This window comes from Cervus elaphus, chromosome 5 (genome assembly GCF_910594005.1).
Source record: "Cervus elaphus chromosome 5, mCerEla1.1, whole genome shotgun sequence".
In the NCBI taxonomy this organism is placed as follows: domain Eukaryota; kingdom Metazoa; phylum Chordata; class Mammalia; order Artiodactyla; family Cervidae; genus Cervus; species Cervus elaphus.
This window is the reverse complement of record NC_057819.1, coordinates 31,536,895-31,554,680: the sequence shown is the minus strand read 5'-3', so window position 1 is coordinate 31,554,680 and position 17,786 is coordinate 31,536,895. Positions and strand designations below refer to the sequence as shown.

Sequence of the window (17,786 nt, the reverse complement as noted above, 5' to 3'; positions counted from 1 at the left end):
ACACCCAACACCACAATAGCACTCATGCACACTGGGTAGTTGCTGTGATTTAAAGTGGAGGTGCTGGAAGATGTCTACTCTAAGCTGGACCAACTCAGAAGATCTCTGATTTGCAATGCTGAATCAGACTGTAAGGCCTGACAGTTCATTTCTGCACCGATCTGGTATTATGTGCTAGCAACATGGATTTAAAATAAGACAGAGCGGCATAGGAGAAATTATATTTGATAACATTCTAAGGTTTATCCTGGTGGGTGTCACAATCATATCCTCACAGATGTGAACATTCTGCAACTTTTGAAAAAAAATTATAATTAATTTTTTTCCACAACCTTTGCAGTAATAATTCTCATAGAGTAGCACTTGATCTTGGTATTTCTCAAACTGCCATCCAAGGACAGATTTTAGGTGGTTTATGAGAATTTTTTCCACTAAATTGGGTATTACTTAAGTTTGAGAAAAGTAGGTCTCATGTAAGATAGGACCACTGTGATGATTCATGTACTGATACATTGTGAATCTGTGGTTACACCTGCTTTGAACTTCAGTAATTTTGCCATCGTGCTTCCATTTCAAAAAACTTCATACTGAGAGGGGACATTTGCTATCATTACTGTGCATGTGTATGCCAGATTCTGTTCACATAAATGATTCATTTCGTTTGTAAAGACATTGTAAAAACATTACTTCAAAAGGACAAAACATTACTTACAAAACAGTTAAATTACTGCAGGAAATAAAAGTCAAATTTCTTAAATTATGGATATGGTTGCCTTCAAAATCTCTGAAATACAAAAATAAAAGTGACAAAGCTAAATTTTAATCACAAACAGAAATAAATTGGTTAAGAATTATTTAAGTTTTCTCATAAAATATCTTTCCCCCCACATACTGTTTATTTCATATAAATTCTCATATAATGTAAGTGTAGCCACCTACCTAATAGCTGAAATGATATATATATATATATAATGTTTCTTTTTTTCTGTGTTAATAGTAAGAATGCTTTGAGTGGCACGTGTATCAGGTATTCATATGGATACATATGCTATCCTAACTAATGTGAAGAGAATGAAAAAATCACATGAAATACTTATGTTGTGGTAAATACCACAACTTAGCATGCAAGCTAAGTCACTTCAGGCATGTCTGACTCTTTGCGACCCTATGGATTATATTCCATCAGGCTCCTCTGTCCATAGGATTCTCCAGGCAACAATACTGGTGTGGGTTGCCATGCCCTCCTCCAGGGGATCTTCCCAACGCAGGGATCCAACCTGTGTCTTCTGAGGCTCCTAAACTGCAGGCAGATTCTTTACCACTGAGCCACCAGGGAAGCCCCACCAACTATATAAACAGATACCAAACAGTGATCCATGTTAAACATCTGTCCAGAGGTCCAGAGGTCCCCATGACATTTCTCTAAGTGGTGTACTTTTACTTGCTCAGAAGATCCTACTATTGTTGCAGAAGTTGCCACTGCCAAAATAAAGTTTAACCTCTACTTCCTTTGCCTAAACACTCCCCAGAAAAACTTCTCAATAGCCTTTTACCACTGAGAACACCCTTTCTTGTTTTAGTGTATGGCCACATAGGCCAGTGCAGAGGGAAACCCACAACTGCCCTTGGCTCTCCACTCCCAATTCAGGACGCTGTGTGCAGACCTGATTTGAGCTCCCTTGCTGTGTGATGCTAGGTCACCAACAGGAGTCTGGTCTGAACATCAAAACTGGTCAAATAGTTGATGTTTTATTATCCCTACTTCAGAGTTATCATGAAGGTATTCTTCTATTGTCTTTTATCTATCGTTAGGCTTATGGTGGAAGTTTGTGGAACAGAGTAAGCTGAGCTCAGGAATACACTTTCAGAAATAGATGCTGGCTCTTAAATCTATTCATTTTACCCCAACACTTTGCTGACTGGTCACCAAACCATGGAGAGCCATTCAGGAACAATTGGGACTAAAATACATGAGCTGAAGTGTGACACAGCTACTAAAATCATGAGCATTGATAGATGTGCCTTTATTCTGCTGGCAAGGCTGTATCTGGGATAGTCAGTTTTATTTTGACACTGCAATAAAAACAGATGCAGACAAATCAAAGTCTATCTGAAAAACCTAGAAGGCCAGCATGTAAGGGTTCTAGAAATCAAGTCAATGGGACGAAAGCATGTATTTATCACAGAGAAGAGCAAGTCAGAGAGACATATTTGAAGTCAGGCATAGGGTTTTTCTTTTTGGCATTATATTGCAAAATCAAATTTACTGGTTGAAGGACACAAAGCATTTCAAATTTAAGCTCACAGCCCATGGTGTACAGAGACTAAGCTTTTTATTACTATAGTGATTTAGCAAGGGCATATACTGTAACATACCATAAGAATTCTATAGACAGGATTTCTGTATTATATGGAATATTGTATTAAAATCTTAAATTTTGATCCTAGATTACCCTTTTAAAGACAAACTTCTATTATTTTATTAAGTTGGAAATGAAACACATATATTGGGTCATTAGGTTTGGCCAAGGCTTTCGGCCTTCCATTACATAGGCTGTCAGTGACAAAAACTGTTCATTTCTTTTTCCTGTTTTTGTTGCTGTTACCATGAATCTACCACCAAGGGGGTGACTCTCTCTTGAACCTCACAAAATATCTTTAGGAGAGTTGATGTTCTTTTCTTGTTAGCTACACTTGTAACTTTTTTTTTCTATTAAAGTAGCAAAAATATTTCATTTAACATTCATATTAATTTACTAATTTGTAAAAGTCAGAAGAGGTATAAACTAGGGAATTTTGATTAAATTGTTGCATTCAATGTTGAGTTTATTTCAATCTTTATTTGTGAATTTGCTTTGGATTTCTTCCTAAAATTAGAGGTATTAGTTCCTGATATTCAGGGATCAGGTATACAAATCTGCTGCTTGTTCCAGGGCCCCACGCTCTAAGTGACTCAAGGGGGTGTTTTGCTTACTTGATTCCTGGATCACTTTTCCAACTTAATGAGCCTCTGAATTCTAACCACTTAATTTTTTCCTTTATATATAGCAGGACTTGTTGAAAATGAAAATTTGGTTCTTGGATCTGAAGTACAATAATAGAAAACAAAAATAATCTTTCCTGCTCAGCTCCCTCTCTCATCCCCTAGTGGCATTGTAAACATGCAAATCTCCTCTATCTTCTTCCTTCCCTGCCTTTTAAACACTTCTGGCTCTTTCACAGAGAAAATCTAGGCAATGAAGGCAGGAAAAGCCTCTGCCTTTCTGCCCGACATCTGTAATTTACCTGAATGGGCCCCTGGTCTCCTACACCCAGTGTGTAATGACCCTCCTCTTGTTTTAGGCTAATCCTATGTTTTCTGAGTTTGGTTTGTGAATTTGCAAACTCCAGGAGATAGTGAAGGAAAGGGGAGCCTAGCCTGCTGCAGCCCACGGGGTCACAAAGAGTTGGACATGACTGAGCAACTGAACATGTCCTAAAATACATGGTCAATTTTGGACTGTTTTTCAGCCTTTTTTCACTTTCAAATTTATATCTATTAGGATTAAGTGCAGCTACATAGAACAGAGGGCTTCCCAGGTGGCTCAGTGGTAAAGAACCTGCCTGCCAATGGAGGAGACACAGGAGATGCAGGTTAGATTCCCTGGGTTGGGAAGATCCCCTGGAGAAGCAAATGGCAACCCTTCCCAACCACTATTCTTGCCTGGAAAATCCTATGGACAGAGAGGCCCATGAGGTTACAAAGAGTTGGATACAACTTAGTGACTGAACAAGTACTCTCGCAGGCATGCACATAGAACAGGAACCAACTATGATAGCATAATATCACAAGGATTTTTTTTTTTAAATTGAGGGTTATGTAGTCCAAGGCTAGACTGGTAATTTTACCAAGTTGTTAGAAACCCAAGATCTTTCATATTCATCGTTCATATGCCCTTGTTTTCGTAGTCCAAGAAGATTCTAAAGCTCAAGCCATCATATTCATCTTTTCTGGATAAGAAAAGAAAGGAAGGGTCTGCCTGTTTCTCTATAAGGGGATTTTCCAGAAGTTCCACCTGATACTTCTTCCTCCTCATTAGTTAGAGCCTAGTCATGTGACTGTCTGGAGCAGGGAAGTCTGGGAAAGTAATATTTCAGCTGGATACACTGCCACTCCAAACAAATCAGTTCTGTTGTTGAGAAGGGACTTGGCAGTTTGATATGTGCCAATCAGTTAACTCATTAACAATGTTATTTAGGTCTGCCTATGGTTTTTTGGTTTTACATGATCTTTCACGGGAACGAAAGAGGCTGATTCTTATCTCTTACCAATTACATGTGTTTTTTTTTCTTTTGTTTTGCTGGTTAGATGCATCTATTCGGCGCATATATACTTCTAATATAATATCTTATATTGGAAATTGCATTTATTTTTTATTATTTTAAAAATAGTTATTTATTCCTTTGGCTGTGTAGGATCTTAGTTGTGGCATGTGGGATCTTCATTGCATCATACGAGATCTTTCCTTACAGTGCACAGACTCTCTGGCTGAGATGTGCAGGCTTCGTTGTTCCACAGCATGTGGGATCTTAGTTCCCTGATCAGGGACTAAACCTGAGTCCCCTGAATTGAGATTCTTAACCACTGGACCATCAGCTAAGTCCCACACTATAGCATTTATATGCCCGTCTTTGTACTGCTTAATCCAAATTGGCCAGAATTCTACTATTTAGAAAAAAAAAGTCTGTTTTTTTTTTTTTTTTGGTTTGCATTTACATAGCATACTTTGGAGCAGTCTTTTATTTTTAATCTTTCTTAATCACTTAGTTACAGTTGCATTTTTTTTTGTAAATAGTGTTCAGTTAGGTTTTGCTTCATGAGCCAATCTGAAAATCTTTTTTTCTTTTTAGTAGGTAATTTTAGGCCACTTATGTTCATTGACAAGGCTAATATATCTGACCTTTGCCTGCTATTTAAAAATATTATTTTATATATATATGTAATTTAAATAATACAATTATTGGAGCTGTGTGTTTTCTACCACACTGGATTAAATAAACTTGTTGAAGTATGGTTTTTGTCACCTTCTGGGACATTTAGTAATTTGCTGTTCTTTCTTTTATGTACCTGTTAGTTCATATGGCCAACTGATCACCTGTAAGAGGTACGTCTCATCTTATTAGATACACAGGTAAGAAAAGTTACATTCACTGTGTCCTTGGCTCAAAGCAGCAGGGGCTTCTTAGTACACAAATCTTGGCAGAATCAAGTGTCTACTATTTTATATATTCATATTAATATTAAAAAGCAGTGAAAGGACCAGATTGCCTGGATTTGACATTCTGTGCAGAAGGATAATAGGAGGTTTTGCTTTTGCTTTTCCTCATCTGTAGTAAGCTACCCTTGACAGAACTGGCTGAACTGTTCCAAATTTGCTTCAATGCATCCATATGCGATAAAGGAAAGCGAAGTCCATGAGACTCTGTTTCCTCATTTCCCATCATGTGTGTCTCTCACCTGTTCTTTCAGGAATGATAGAGTAAACCATCTTTTCTCCAGTTTCATCAGATGGATCTTGACCGGGTCCTACGGTGAGGACAATGTGGTCTGCAGTCTCACTGTGTTGTCCAACCTTGGTAACTGTCCATCTGGTGCTGAAAAGCTCTGCCCCACCTCCCATACAGTAAGGAGAGAATCCATTCATGGCAACATCCTTCCTCATGTCTGCTGAAGGCAGTTCTTTGATGCCCTCTAGCTGGTCTGCAAGCATCCTCAGAAAGCCACCTTATCTTTTTGTTGCAACAGCTGTGATTTCCATCTGCAGGAGCAGCCGCCGGCGGATGCCCGTCTGCCTTTGTGGTATCAAAGCCCCAAACGCGAGCCCCAAAATGGTGGTGTCCTAAAGGAAATCTCCCCACGAACTGCTCCGGAGGTGGGGATGGTCGCGTGCGTGGAGTGGGCCAGCCCCTCGGGCGTGTCCGCCTGCTGGATGGTCCCTCTGCCGGCTTCAGCCTGAACTCCTGTCCTCGCCCTCGGCGCTTCACTCCCGGGCCCGCGGCGGGCACCGTGAGTTGGTACAGGCGCCGGTGTTTCTTTCCCTCTAGCCAAGGATGAAAACCTCGACGTCATCGTAGTGGGGCGGCAGGCCCGGACCCCCCGAGGGGGGTTATGTACACATTGGAGCCGAAGTAGCACTCCAGCTTCTGCTGGACCTTCTAGAGCTCATCCTTAATTCTCCGAGGCTAGTGAAATGGAACTGTTGCACCTTTCTGATCAAAATCTTTTCTCAGCTGAAGAAAGTGCACTTTGCCCTCTTGATTTAAAACCTTCTTCTTCCCACGGACACACCTGTAGACATTTTCGAATCTTCCATAGTACATACCTTGGCTGCACAGACTCTTCAGATCTGAGAGCGTGAACAGGAAGTTCAAGGTCATCTCTCTGGATGAGAAGGGGCTTCTGCTCCCGGAATTCCTTGAAAAAAGTCTCGGATTTGATGGGCGAGATTAAACTTTCAAAGAGGCCACAGGGGCTGTCAGAGTTGAAAGGGGAAGGCCCACCGGCTGCCTCCACCTTCGCCTGCTTAGGAACAGTCCCCTTTTCCTTCCCATCCCCTGCAGGCTTCTCTTTCCTCGAGACAAGGCAGTGAGGAAATGCAAACCAGACTCAAGCCCTGTTGAGGGCAGCCTCCCTATATTGTTTTTGTAGGTTAAAAAAATCTTTGTAATTCCATGGCTGATTCATGTCAATGTATGACAAAACCCACTGAAATGTTGTGAAGTAATTAGCCTCCAACTAATAAAAAAAAAAAAATCTTTGAACAAATGGCTTAAAATTTTTATTTCTTCTAATATTTAAAAACTTTGTATATTGTACTGGTTACCTTTATAACTTTATCCAATACACTCTATCTTCTTCTTTTTAGAGAGTAACACTAGTACTTAGCAATTCCTATTATTAGAAATGATGAAATTAGTATATATTGTCTTCCTGTCTTTCCTTCTATCTGTCTCTCACCATAGGATTTTGATCAATTATATGCTATTTATTAATGTTCATCTTAGGAATATCAAATACCCACATACTGGTAGATTTCTTAGTTTTAAATGACATCTTTTGACACCTAGCTATTTTTCTTAGCAGTTTTTTTTTTTTTTAATTTTTTTATTAGTTGGAGGCTAATTACTTCACAACATTTCAGTGGGTTTTGTCATACATTGACATGAATCAGCCATAGATTTACACTTATTCCCCATCCCGATCCCCCCTCCCATCTCCCTCTCCACCCGATTCCTCTGGGTCTTCCCAGTGTACCAGGCCCGAGCACTTGTCTCATGCATCCCACCTGGGCTGGTGATCTGTTTCACCATAGATAGTATACATGCTGTTCTTTTGAAACATCCCACCCTCACCTTCTCCCACAGAGTCCAAAAGTCTGTTCTGTATTTCTGTGTCTCTTTTTCTGTTTTGCATATAGGGTTATCGTTACCATCTTTCTAAATTCCATATATATGTGTTAGTATGCTGTAATGTTCTTTATCTTTCTGGCTTACTTCACTCTGTATAAGGGGCTCCAGTTTCATCCATCTCATTAGGACTGGTTCAAATGAATTCTTTTTGACGGCTGAGTAAAATTCCATGGTGTATATGTACCACAGCTTCCTTATCCATTCATCTGCTGATGGGCATCTAGGTTGCTTCCATGTCCTGGCTATTATAAACAGTGCTGCGATGAACATTGGGGTGCACGTGTCTCTTTCAGATCTGGTTTCCTCAGTGTGTATGCCCAGAAGTGGGATTGCTGGGTCATATGGCAGTTCTATTTCCAGTTTTTTAAGGAATCTCCACACTGTTTTCCATAGTGGCTGTACTAGTTTGCATTCCCACCAACAGTGTAAGAGGGTTCCCTTTTCTCCACACCCTCTCCAGCATTTATTGCTTGTAGACTTTTGGATAGCAGCCATCCTGACTGGCATGTAGTGGTACCTCTTTGTGGTTTTGATTTGCATTTCTCTAATAATGAGTGATGTTGAGCATCTTTTCATGTGTTTGTTAGCCATCTGTATGTGTTCTTTGGAGAAATGTCTGTTTAGTTCTCTGGCCCATTTTTTGATTGGGTCATTTATTTTTCTGGAATTGAGCTGCAGGAGTTGCTTGTATATTTTTGAGATTAATCCTTTGTCTGTTTCTTCATTTGCTATTATTTTCTCCCAATCTGACGGCTGTCTTTTCACCTTACTTATAGTTTCTTTTGTAGTGCAAAAGCTTTTAAGTTTCATTAGATCCCATTTGTTTAGTTTTGCTTTTATTTCCAATATTCTGGGAGGTGGGTCATAGAGGATCTTGCTGTGATTTATGTCGGAGAGTGTTTTGCCTATGTTCTCCTCTAGGAGTTTTACAGTTTCTGGTCTTACATTTAGATCTTTAATCCATTTTGAGTTTATTTTTGTGTATGGTGTTAGAAAGTGTTCTAGTTTCATTCTTTTACAAGTGGTTGACCAGTTTTCCCAGTACCACTTGTTAAAGAGGTTGTCTTTTTTCCATTGTATATCCTTGCCTCCTTTGTCAAAGATAAGGTGTCCATAGGTTCGTGGATTTATCTCTGGGCTTTCTATTCTGTTCCACTGATCTATATTTCTGTCTTTGTGCCAGTACCACACTGTCTTGATGACTGTGGCTTTGTAGTAGAGTCTGAAGTCAGGCAGGTTGATTCCTCCAGTTCCATTCTTCTTTCTCAAGATTACTTTGGCTATTCGAGGTTTTTTGTATTTCCATACAAATTGTGAAATTCTTTGGTCTAGTTCTGTGAAAAATACCATTGGTAGCTTGATAGGGATTGCATTGAATCTATAGATTGCTTTGGGTAGAATAGCCATTTTGACAATATTGATTCTTCCAATCCATGAACACGGTATGTTTCTCCATCTGTTTGTGTCCTCTTTGATTTCTTTCATCAGTGTTTTATAGTTTTCTATGTATAGGTCTTTTGTTTCTTTAGGTAGATATACTCCTAAGTATTTTATTCTTTTTGTTGCAATGGTGAATGGTATTGTTTCCTTAATTTCTCTTTCTGTTTTTTCATTGTTAGTATATAGGAATGCAAGGGATTTCTGTGTGTTAATTTTATATCCTGCAACTTTACTATATTCATTGATTAGTTCTAGTAATTTTCTGGTAGAGTCTTTAGGGTTTTCTATGTAGAGGATCATGTCATCTGCAAACAGAGAGAGTTTCACTTCTTCTTTTCCTATCTGGATTCCTTTTACTTCTTTTTCTGCTCTGATTGCTGTGGCCAAAATTTCCAACACTATATTGAACAGTAGTGGTGAGAGTGGGCACCCTTGTCTTGTTCCTGATTTCAGGGGAAATGCTTTCAATTTTTCACCATTGAGGGTGATGCTTGCTGTGGGTTTGTCATATATAGCTTTTATTATGTTGAGGTATGTTCCTTCTATTCCTGCTTTTTGGAGAGTTTTAATCATAAATGAGTGTTGAATTTTGTCAAAGGCTTTCTCTGCATCTATTGAGATAATCATACGGTTTTTATCTTTCAGTTTGTTAATGTGGTGTATTACATTGATTGATTTGCGGATATTGAAGAATCCTTGCATTCCTGGGATAAAGCCCACTTGGTCGTGGTGTATGATTTTTTTAATATGTTGTTGGATTCTGTTTGCTAGAATTTTGTTAAGGATTTTTGCATCTATGTTCATCAGTGATATTGGCCTGTAGTTTTCTTTTTTTGTGGCATCTTTGTCAGGTTTTGGAATTAGGGTGATGGTGGCCTCATAGAATGAGTTTGGAAGTTTGCCTTCTTCTGCAATTTTCTGAAAGAGTTTGAGTAAGATAGGTGTTAGCTCTTCTCTAAATTTTTGGTAGAATTCAGCTGTGAAGCCATCTGGTCCTGGGCTTTTGTTTGCTGGAAGATTTCTGATTACAGTTTCGATTTCCTTGCCTGTGATGGGTCTGTTAAGATCTTCTATTTCTTCCTGGTTCAGTTTTGGAAAGTTATACTTTTCTAAGAATTTGTCCATTTCATCCAAGTTGTCCATTTTATTGGCATAGAGCTGCTGGTAGTAGTCTCTTATGATCCTTTGTATTTCAGTGTTGTCTGTTGTGATCTCTCCATTTTCATTTCTAATTTTGTTAATTTGGTTCTTCTCTCTTTGTTTCTTAATGAGTCTTGCTAATGGTTTGTCAATTTTGTTTATTTTTTCAAAAAACCAGCTTTTAGCTTTGTTGATTTTTGCTATGGTCTCTTTAGTTTCTATTGCATTTATTTCTGCCTTAATTTTTAAGATTTCTTTCCTTCTGCTAACCCTGGGGTTCTTCATTTCTTCCTTCTCTAATTGCTTTAGGTGTAGAGTTAGGTTATTTATTTGGCTTTTTTCTTGTTTCTTGATGTAAGCCTGTAATGCTATGAACCTTCCCCTTAGCACTGCTTTTACAGTGTCCCATAGGTTTTGGGTTGTTGTGTTTTCATTTTCATTCATTTCTATACATATTTTGATTTCTTTTTTGATTTCTTCTATGATTTGTTGGTTATTCAGAAGCGTGTTATTTAGCCTCCAGGTGTTTGAATTTTTAACAATTTTTTTCCTGTAATTGAGATCTAATCTTACTGCACTGTGGTCAGAAAAGATGACTGGAATGATTTCAATTTTTTTGAATTTTCCAAGACCAGATTTATGGCCCAGGATGTGATCTATTCTGGAGAAGGTTCCGTGTGCACTTGAGAAAAAGGTGAAGTTGATTGTTTTGGGGTGAAATGTCCTATAGATATCAATTAGGTCTAGCTGGTCCATTGTGTCATTTAAAGTTTGTGTTTCCTTGTTAATTTTCTGTTTGGTTGATCTATCCATAGTTGTGAGTGGGGTATTAAAGTCTCCCACTATTATTGTGTTACTATTAATTTCCTCTTTCATACTCGTTAGTGTTTGCCGTACATATTGCGGTGCTCCTATGTTGGGTGCATATATATTTATAATTGTTATATCTTCTTCTTGGATTGATCCTTTGATCATTATGTAGTGTCCTTCTTTGTCTCTTTTCACATCCTTTATTTGAAAGTCTATTTTATCTGATATGAGTATTGCGACTCCTGCTTTCTTTTGGTCTCCATTTGCATGAAATATTTTTTTCCAGCCCTTCACTTTTAGTCTGTATGTGTCTCTTGTTTTGAGGTGGGTCTCTTGTAGACAGCATATATGGGGGTCTTGTTTTTGTATCCATTCAGCCAATCTTTGTCTTTTGGTTGGGGCATTCAACCCATTTACATTTAGGGTAATTATTGATAGGTGTGGTCCCGTTGCCATTTACTTTGTTGTTTTGGGTTCACGTTTATACAACCTTTCTGCATTTCCTGTCTAGAGAAGATCCTTTAGCATTTGTTGAAGAGCTGGTTTGGTGGTGCTGAATTCTCTCAGCTTTTGCTTATCTGTAAAGCTTTTAAATTCTCCTTCATATCTGAATGAGATCCTTGCTGGATACAGTAATCTAGGTTGTAGGTTATTCTCTTTCATTACTTTCAGGACGTCCTGCCATTCCCTTCTGGCCTGGAGGGTTTCTATTGATAGATCAGCTGTTATCCTTATGGGAATCCCTTTGTGTGTTATTTGTTGTTTTTCCCTTGCTGCTTTTAATATTTGTTCTTTGTGTTTGATCTTTGTTAGTTTGATTAATATGTGTCTTGGGGTGTTTCGCCTTGGGTTTATCCTGTTTGGGACTCTCTGGGTTTCTTGGACTTGAGTGGCTATTTCCTTCCCCATTTTAGGGAAGTTTTCAGCTATTATCTCCTCGAGTATTTTCTCATGGCCTTTCTTTTTGTCTTCTTCTTCTGGAACTCCTATGATTCGAATGTTGGGGCATTTCACAGTGTCCCAGAGGTCCCTGAGGTTGTCCTCATTTCTTTTGATCCTTTTTTCTTTTTTCCTCTCTGCTTCATTTATTTCCACCATTTTATCTTCTACCTCACTTATCCTATCTTCTGCCTCCGTTATTCTACTCTTGGTTCCCTCCAAAGTGTTTTTGATCTCATTCATTGCATTGTTCATTTTTAATTGACTCTTTTTTATTTCTTCTAGGTCTTTATTAAACATTTCTTGTATCTTTTCAATCTTTGTCTCCAGGCTATTTATCTGTAACTCCATTTTGTTTTCAAGATTTTGGATCATTTTTATTATCATTATTCTAAATTCTTTTTCAGGTAGATTCCCTATCTCCTCCTCTTTTGTTTGACTTGGTGGGCATTTTTCATGTTCCTTTACCTGTTGGATATTTCTTTGCCTTTTCATCTTGTTTAGATTGCTGTGTCTGGAGTGGACTTTCTGTATTCTGGAGGTCTGTGGTTCCTTTTTATTGTGGAGGATTTACCCAGTGGGTGGGGTTAGACGATTGGCTTGTCAAGGTTTCCCGGTTAGGGAAGCTTGCGTCAGTGTACTGGTGCGTGGAACTTGATTTCTTCTTTTTGGAGAGCAATGGAGTGCCCAGTAATGAGTTTTGAGATGGGTCTATGTGTTAGGTGTCACCTTGGGCAGCCTGTATGTTGACATTCGGGGCTATGTTCCTGTGTTGCTGGAGAATTTGCGTGGTATGTCTTGCTCTAAAACTTATTGGCTCTTGGGTGGTGGTTGGTTTCAGTGTAGGTATGTAGGCTTTTGGACGGTCACTTATTACTTAAAGTTCCATGTAGTCAGGAGTTTTCTGGTGTTCTCAGGTTTTGGGCTTAAGTTTCCTGCCTCTGGATTTCAGTTTTATTCTTCCTGTAGTCTCAGGACTTCTCCAACTATACAGCACTGATAATAAAACTTCTAGGTTAATGGCGAGAAGATTCTCCCCCATTAGGGACACCCAGAGAGGTTCACAGAGTTACATGAACAGGAGAAAAGGGAGGAGGGAGATAGAGATGAGCAGGAGGAGAAAAAGGGGGACTCAAGAGGAGAGAGACAGATCTACGCAGCTGTCTGTTCCCAGAGTGTTCTCCGTATCTCAGACACCTACAAGGATTCACAGAATTGGATTGGGAAGAGAAGGGGAAAGGAGGAAATAGAGGTGTTCTGAGGTAGAAAACAGAGAGTCAAGATTGGGAGAGAATAATCTTCGGTTTAAAGATAGGGCTTCTCTTTTTTTTTTTTTTGTAAGGTTATAGTGTAGTGAAAATGAAAATGAAGAGTAGTAGAGGAGTACTAGAGGACTTTAAAAGAAATAAGAGAAAAAGAAAAATAGAAAATAAAAGAGAAAACGGAAAGGAACAAAAAGAAGAAAAAAGAAAAAAAAGAAAAAGAAAAAAAAAGAAAAAAAAAACAAAAAAAAAAAAAAAAAGAAAGAAAGAAAAAAAAATTTTTTTTTTCCCCTAATTAAAAAAATCATAAAAATCTATGAAAATGAAAGTTAAGGAGTAATGGGGGAGTAATAGGGAATTTTAAAGGAAAATAAAAGAGAAAAAATAAAAAAGAAAAAATATAAAAAGAAAAAAAAAATTTTTTTTTTTTCCTTACTTAGAAAAAAAAAGTAAAAATATATCTAGGAGTTTCTCTGGAGCTGTTGCGGTCAGTGTGGGTTCGGCTCAGTTTCAGATAGCTCCTCGTTCCAGCTTACACTTCTCGATATCTACAGGGCCCTTCCGGTGAAGTCGGTGTTTTCTACAGGGATTTTAATCTGTTGCACCAGTCCCTTCTGATGCGGTTCCCTTTGTTTATTTGGCTTCTGTTTGCCGGTCTCTTCAGAGCCTCATTTCCGCCCTGACACAGGCGGGTGGAGGTGGACTCTTATTCAGGTAGCTAGTTCCGTTGCGCTGCTGGGAGGGGCTGACGCTGCGGGGATGGGCTGGCGCTGTGGGGCGGGGCTGACGCTGCGGGGAGGGGCTGGCCCTGCGGGGGCGGGCTGGCGCTGCCGGGAGGGGTTGACGCTGCTTTCTCCGTCTGCGCTGCTCAGGCTCCCGGCTGTTCTATATGGAGCGCGCACTGCGCTGCGCTAGGTTCCAGCCCTCGGGTGTTACACAAAAGCGCGGAAGGAAAAGCTGCGCCTGCTCTCTGTGCCTTCCCCGTCAGAGCGGTCCAGGCAGCGAGGGGCTTGATGGGCGCACTATCCCCAGGTGTGGCGCACTCACTGCCTTCCGCGGACCCAGTCTCAGTTTCCGCTGGCGCCAGTCGGGTGCGCGCCTTCCGCCCTCTGCGTCCCCAGCCCCAGTCCCCGCCCCGCGCCGGTCGGGTGCCTGCGCCCTGTGTCTCACCGCGACCTTCCCCTCCCCCCTGCCTCCTGCCTCCGGCGGGGCTGGGCCCGTCCGCAGCCTGCGAGCTCTTCTCGGGACTTTCTCTGTCCCTTTGTTCTGCGAACGGCCGGCAGTGTGTTCCGGCCGGTTAATTTTCTCTCTCTCTTTTGGTCTCCCACAGTTCAAGTTGGCACCTCACAGAAGCTCCCTCCGATTGTCCTCAGGGCACTCAGGCCCGGACCCTAGCCCAAGCAAGGCCGCCTAAGACTCCCTTCCAGGGACGGGTCTCCGTCCTTAGCTCTTTTGTCTCACTTTTTATCTTTTATATTTTGTCCTACCTCCTTTCGAAGACAATGGTCTGCTTTTCTGGGCGCCTGATGACCTCAGCTAGCGATCAGAAGTTGTTTTGTGAAGTTTGCTCTGCATTCAGTTATTCTTTTGATGAATTTGTAGGAGAGAAAGTGGTCTCCCCGTCCTACTCCTCCGCCATCTTGGCTCCTCTATTTTTCTTAGCAGTTTTATAGTTTCGCTTTATTCATTTTGAAACTGCCTTCCCTTTTAAGTTATTGCATCTTCTTCCTGAATTGAGCCCTTTGTCATTTTGTGATGCCTCTCTTTATCCCTGGTGATAGTCTTTGTTCAAAAGGCTTTTTTTCTCCAGGGTTAACACAGCCCCTCCAGCTTTTAAAAAAATTACTGCTGCATTTCTTATCTTCATTTAGCAGCATTGTGTTATAATATCTCTTTTTTCTCTGGTTGCCACAAGCTCTTTTCCTTTATCTTTGGTTTTCAGCAGCTTGATTATCATTTATCAAGTTTTTTCCTTCTACTGCTGTTCGTTTTTTCCTCTGAGGTTCTTAGATTTTTTGGGTTCATTCTGTTATTTTAGAAAATTCTTGGTCATTATCTTTTTAGATATTTCTTTAAAATTGAGCAGGACCCTGTGTCTCCTGACTTGCCTCTTGTTTCTAGAAAAGTTTTATCCTCTTTCTCGAATTCCAAGAAATGAATTTAATCAGAGAAGTGAGAAAATGCAGAAACAAAGGAAAACAGTCAAGCAAGACTGTTAGCCATAAAACAAAGTCAAGAACATTAAGTTCCTCCTCCAGGGCTGTAGATAACATCCTGAGCCATGTCCTTGAGTTGTTTTGCAGATAGTCACCCCCATCAGGTGGAGGAAGTTAACTGCTGACCACCAGCATGTAGTTCCTAGACTGACAGGAACCAGAAAGTTGATGATTGAGATTCCTGAAACACCACCTTGCTACCTCACCATCAACCAATCAGAGAATTGAACCTCAGTTGATCATGCACCCTGCAATATTATCCCTCACTTTGCCTTTAAAAACCCTTCCTTGAAAGTCATCAGGGAGTTTGGGTCTTTTGAGCATGAACTGTCTATTCTCCTTGCTTGATACATGCAATAAATGCTGTCCTTTCCTTGACCACCTCTGGTATCAGTAGATTGACCTTGCTATATGTCTGGAGAACAGACCCAAGTTTTGTTTGATGACATCTTGTTTTTCCTCTCTTCTTTTTTGGTGACCCTTTAATGCAGTTTTAGGCAATTTTATATTATCCTGCAACTTTTGGATTCTTGGCTCTGTATTTCATGTTTTTTCTTTTTAATTCAAATGAAAGCTTTCTATTGATCTATCTTCAAGGTGATTGATTCTTTGCTCAGCTGTGTTCAGCCTGCTGCTAAGCCTGTTGAAGTAATTCTCTGATTCTCTTTAAAGCTTCCATCTTTTTTGCAGACATTTTCCACATGTGCATGTATGTTGCCTACTTTTTCCAATAAATCAATTAACTGATTAATTGTAAGATTTTTAAGAAATATTTTTTGATGTGGACCATTTTTAAAGTCTTTGTGGAATTTATCACAACACTGCTTCTGCTTTATGTTTTGGTTTTTTTTGGCTATGAGGCATGTTGGATCTAAGCTCCCCAACCAGGAATCAAATCTGCACCCCTTGCATTGAAAGGGGAAGTCCCAACCACGGTACTGCTGGGGAGGTCCCAATTATGAGTATTTTAATTTCTTTGTTTGGTAGCTATAACATCCGAGTTATCTCTAGGTCTGGGTCTGTTGATTGCTTTATAATATGACCAAGATTGTTCTTCTCACTCTTTTTGAGGACTGGACTTTCTCAGCATTGCTGTCAATCATGACCCAGAAGCTCCAGCCCACTTTGTAACAGTACAGGATCCTGGGCTGGAGAGGCTTATCTGCTCGTGTTGCTGGAGTAGAGAGCTTTGGCTTCTACCACCCTTTTGGGTTCCCAGGTGGCTCAGTGGTAAAGAACTTGCCTGCCAATGCAGAAGGTGCAAGAACTGCGGGTTTGATCCCTGGTTTTGAAAAATCCCCTGGAGGAAGAAATGGCAACTCACTCTAGTATTCTTGCCTGGGAAATTCCATGAAGAGAGGAGCCTGGTGGGCTACACAGTCCATGGGGTCGCAGAGTTGGACATGACTGAGCACACTCACACAGTGGGATCATAAAGATTTTGCTTCCTAAGAGGAAAGTATCTCAGGAAGAAGGAGGGGTTTGTGCCTGTGGGCCACCAATGAAGACTGTCTAGTTTTTTTAATCACCCCTAGCTTTGCTATGAGTTGGTGAAGTCCAGAGGAAAAGAGCCTGTTAGGATTAGCTGACTCCCTTGAGTCTGGGGTTCACAGCTATTCCAAAGAGTTACACTATTCCACACTTAACCTTTACAGGTTTATTACAGTTTTAGCAGTTTTCTTTGTACCAGCTTTATGGCCACCAACTCTTCACCCTGTGCTCTGCTAAAGGCGAAATACTGTAGATGTCCTATCTCTCCTGGTCATGCCTTAGAATTCAGTTTACTTGCTTGCCTTATGACTGTAGCTCTCTGATGGGCTTGAGAAAATTGTGGTTGTGTAGATTGTGTAGATTGTAAAGTTCTTTCTCATTGGTAGAGAGGGAGCAATATTGTCTTGGGGTTGTTTATACCTTCAGCACAGCATTGTTGGAATGGAATTGTAATATATACTATTTTCTTTATATATATATTTATAATATGTATAACAAATATATTATATATGATATATTATATTTATCTATAATATCTATTTTATTTATATTATACTTTATATATTTTATATATTACAATATATAATATATAAAAATACTGTGTATATTTTCTTTATATTTCATATTACGATCTTGAAACTGCACCGTGTTGATGGAAGCAGGGTGGGTGCATTCTTCTCTACTGTACCTGTATGTGTACATCACATCTTAATTGTTTGTCCTTTGCATGGCTTCCAGGACCTTGCTCCATAACGCATCCTCACTGGTTTCTATATTTTCAAATTCTTTATATTAGCTTCTTCTCCCTATATATAAATTTGCTTACTCTCATCCCAAAATGAAGTTTACTTTACTCTTGGGATCATCAGCTCAACTCTGGCGATTTGCCCGTCTGTTCGTATGCTTATTTACTACTTATATTTCTTCCTTTTTGAATTTCACATCTTTTATTGTGGTGTTTGTAAGTTTTTATTTTTTTATTGATTTGAAAGAGCTATTGGGTTTGGCCAACCCTGGGTGGCACATTGGTAAAGAATCC

The 17,786-nt window shown here is 39.7% G+C and overlaps 1 protein-coding gene and 1 pseudogene across 1 annotated transcript in view; both read right to left on the bottom strand.

Moving 5' to 3' along the window:
- RXFP1 (relaxin family peptide receptor 1) overlaps positions 1-17,786 on the bottom strand; it is a 95,042-nt gene that overhangs the window by 26,189 nt on the left and 51,067 nt on the right. The window contains exon 10 of the mRNA XM_043900736.1: positions 713-784. Coding sequence (XP_043756671.1) covers positions 713-784 — 72 coding nt within the window. The remainder of the gene's footprint in view (positions 1-712; positions 785-17,786) is intronic.
- LOC122695647 lies at positions 5,270-17,449 on the bottom strand (annotated as a pseudogene).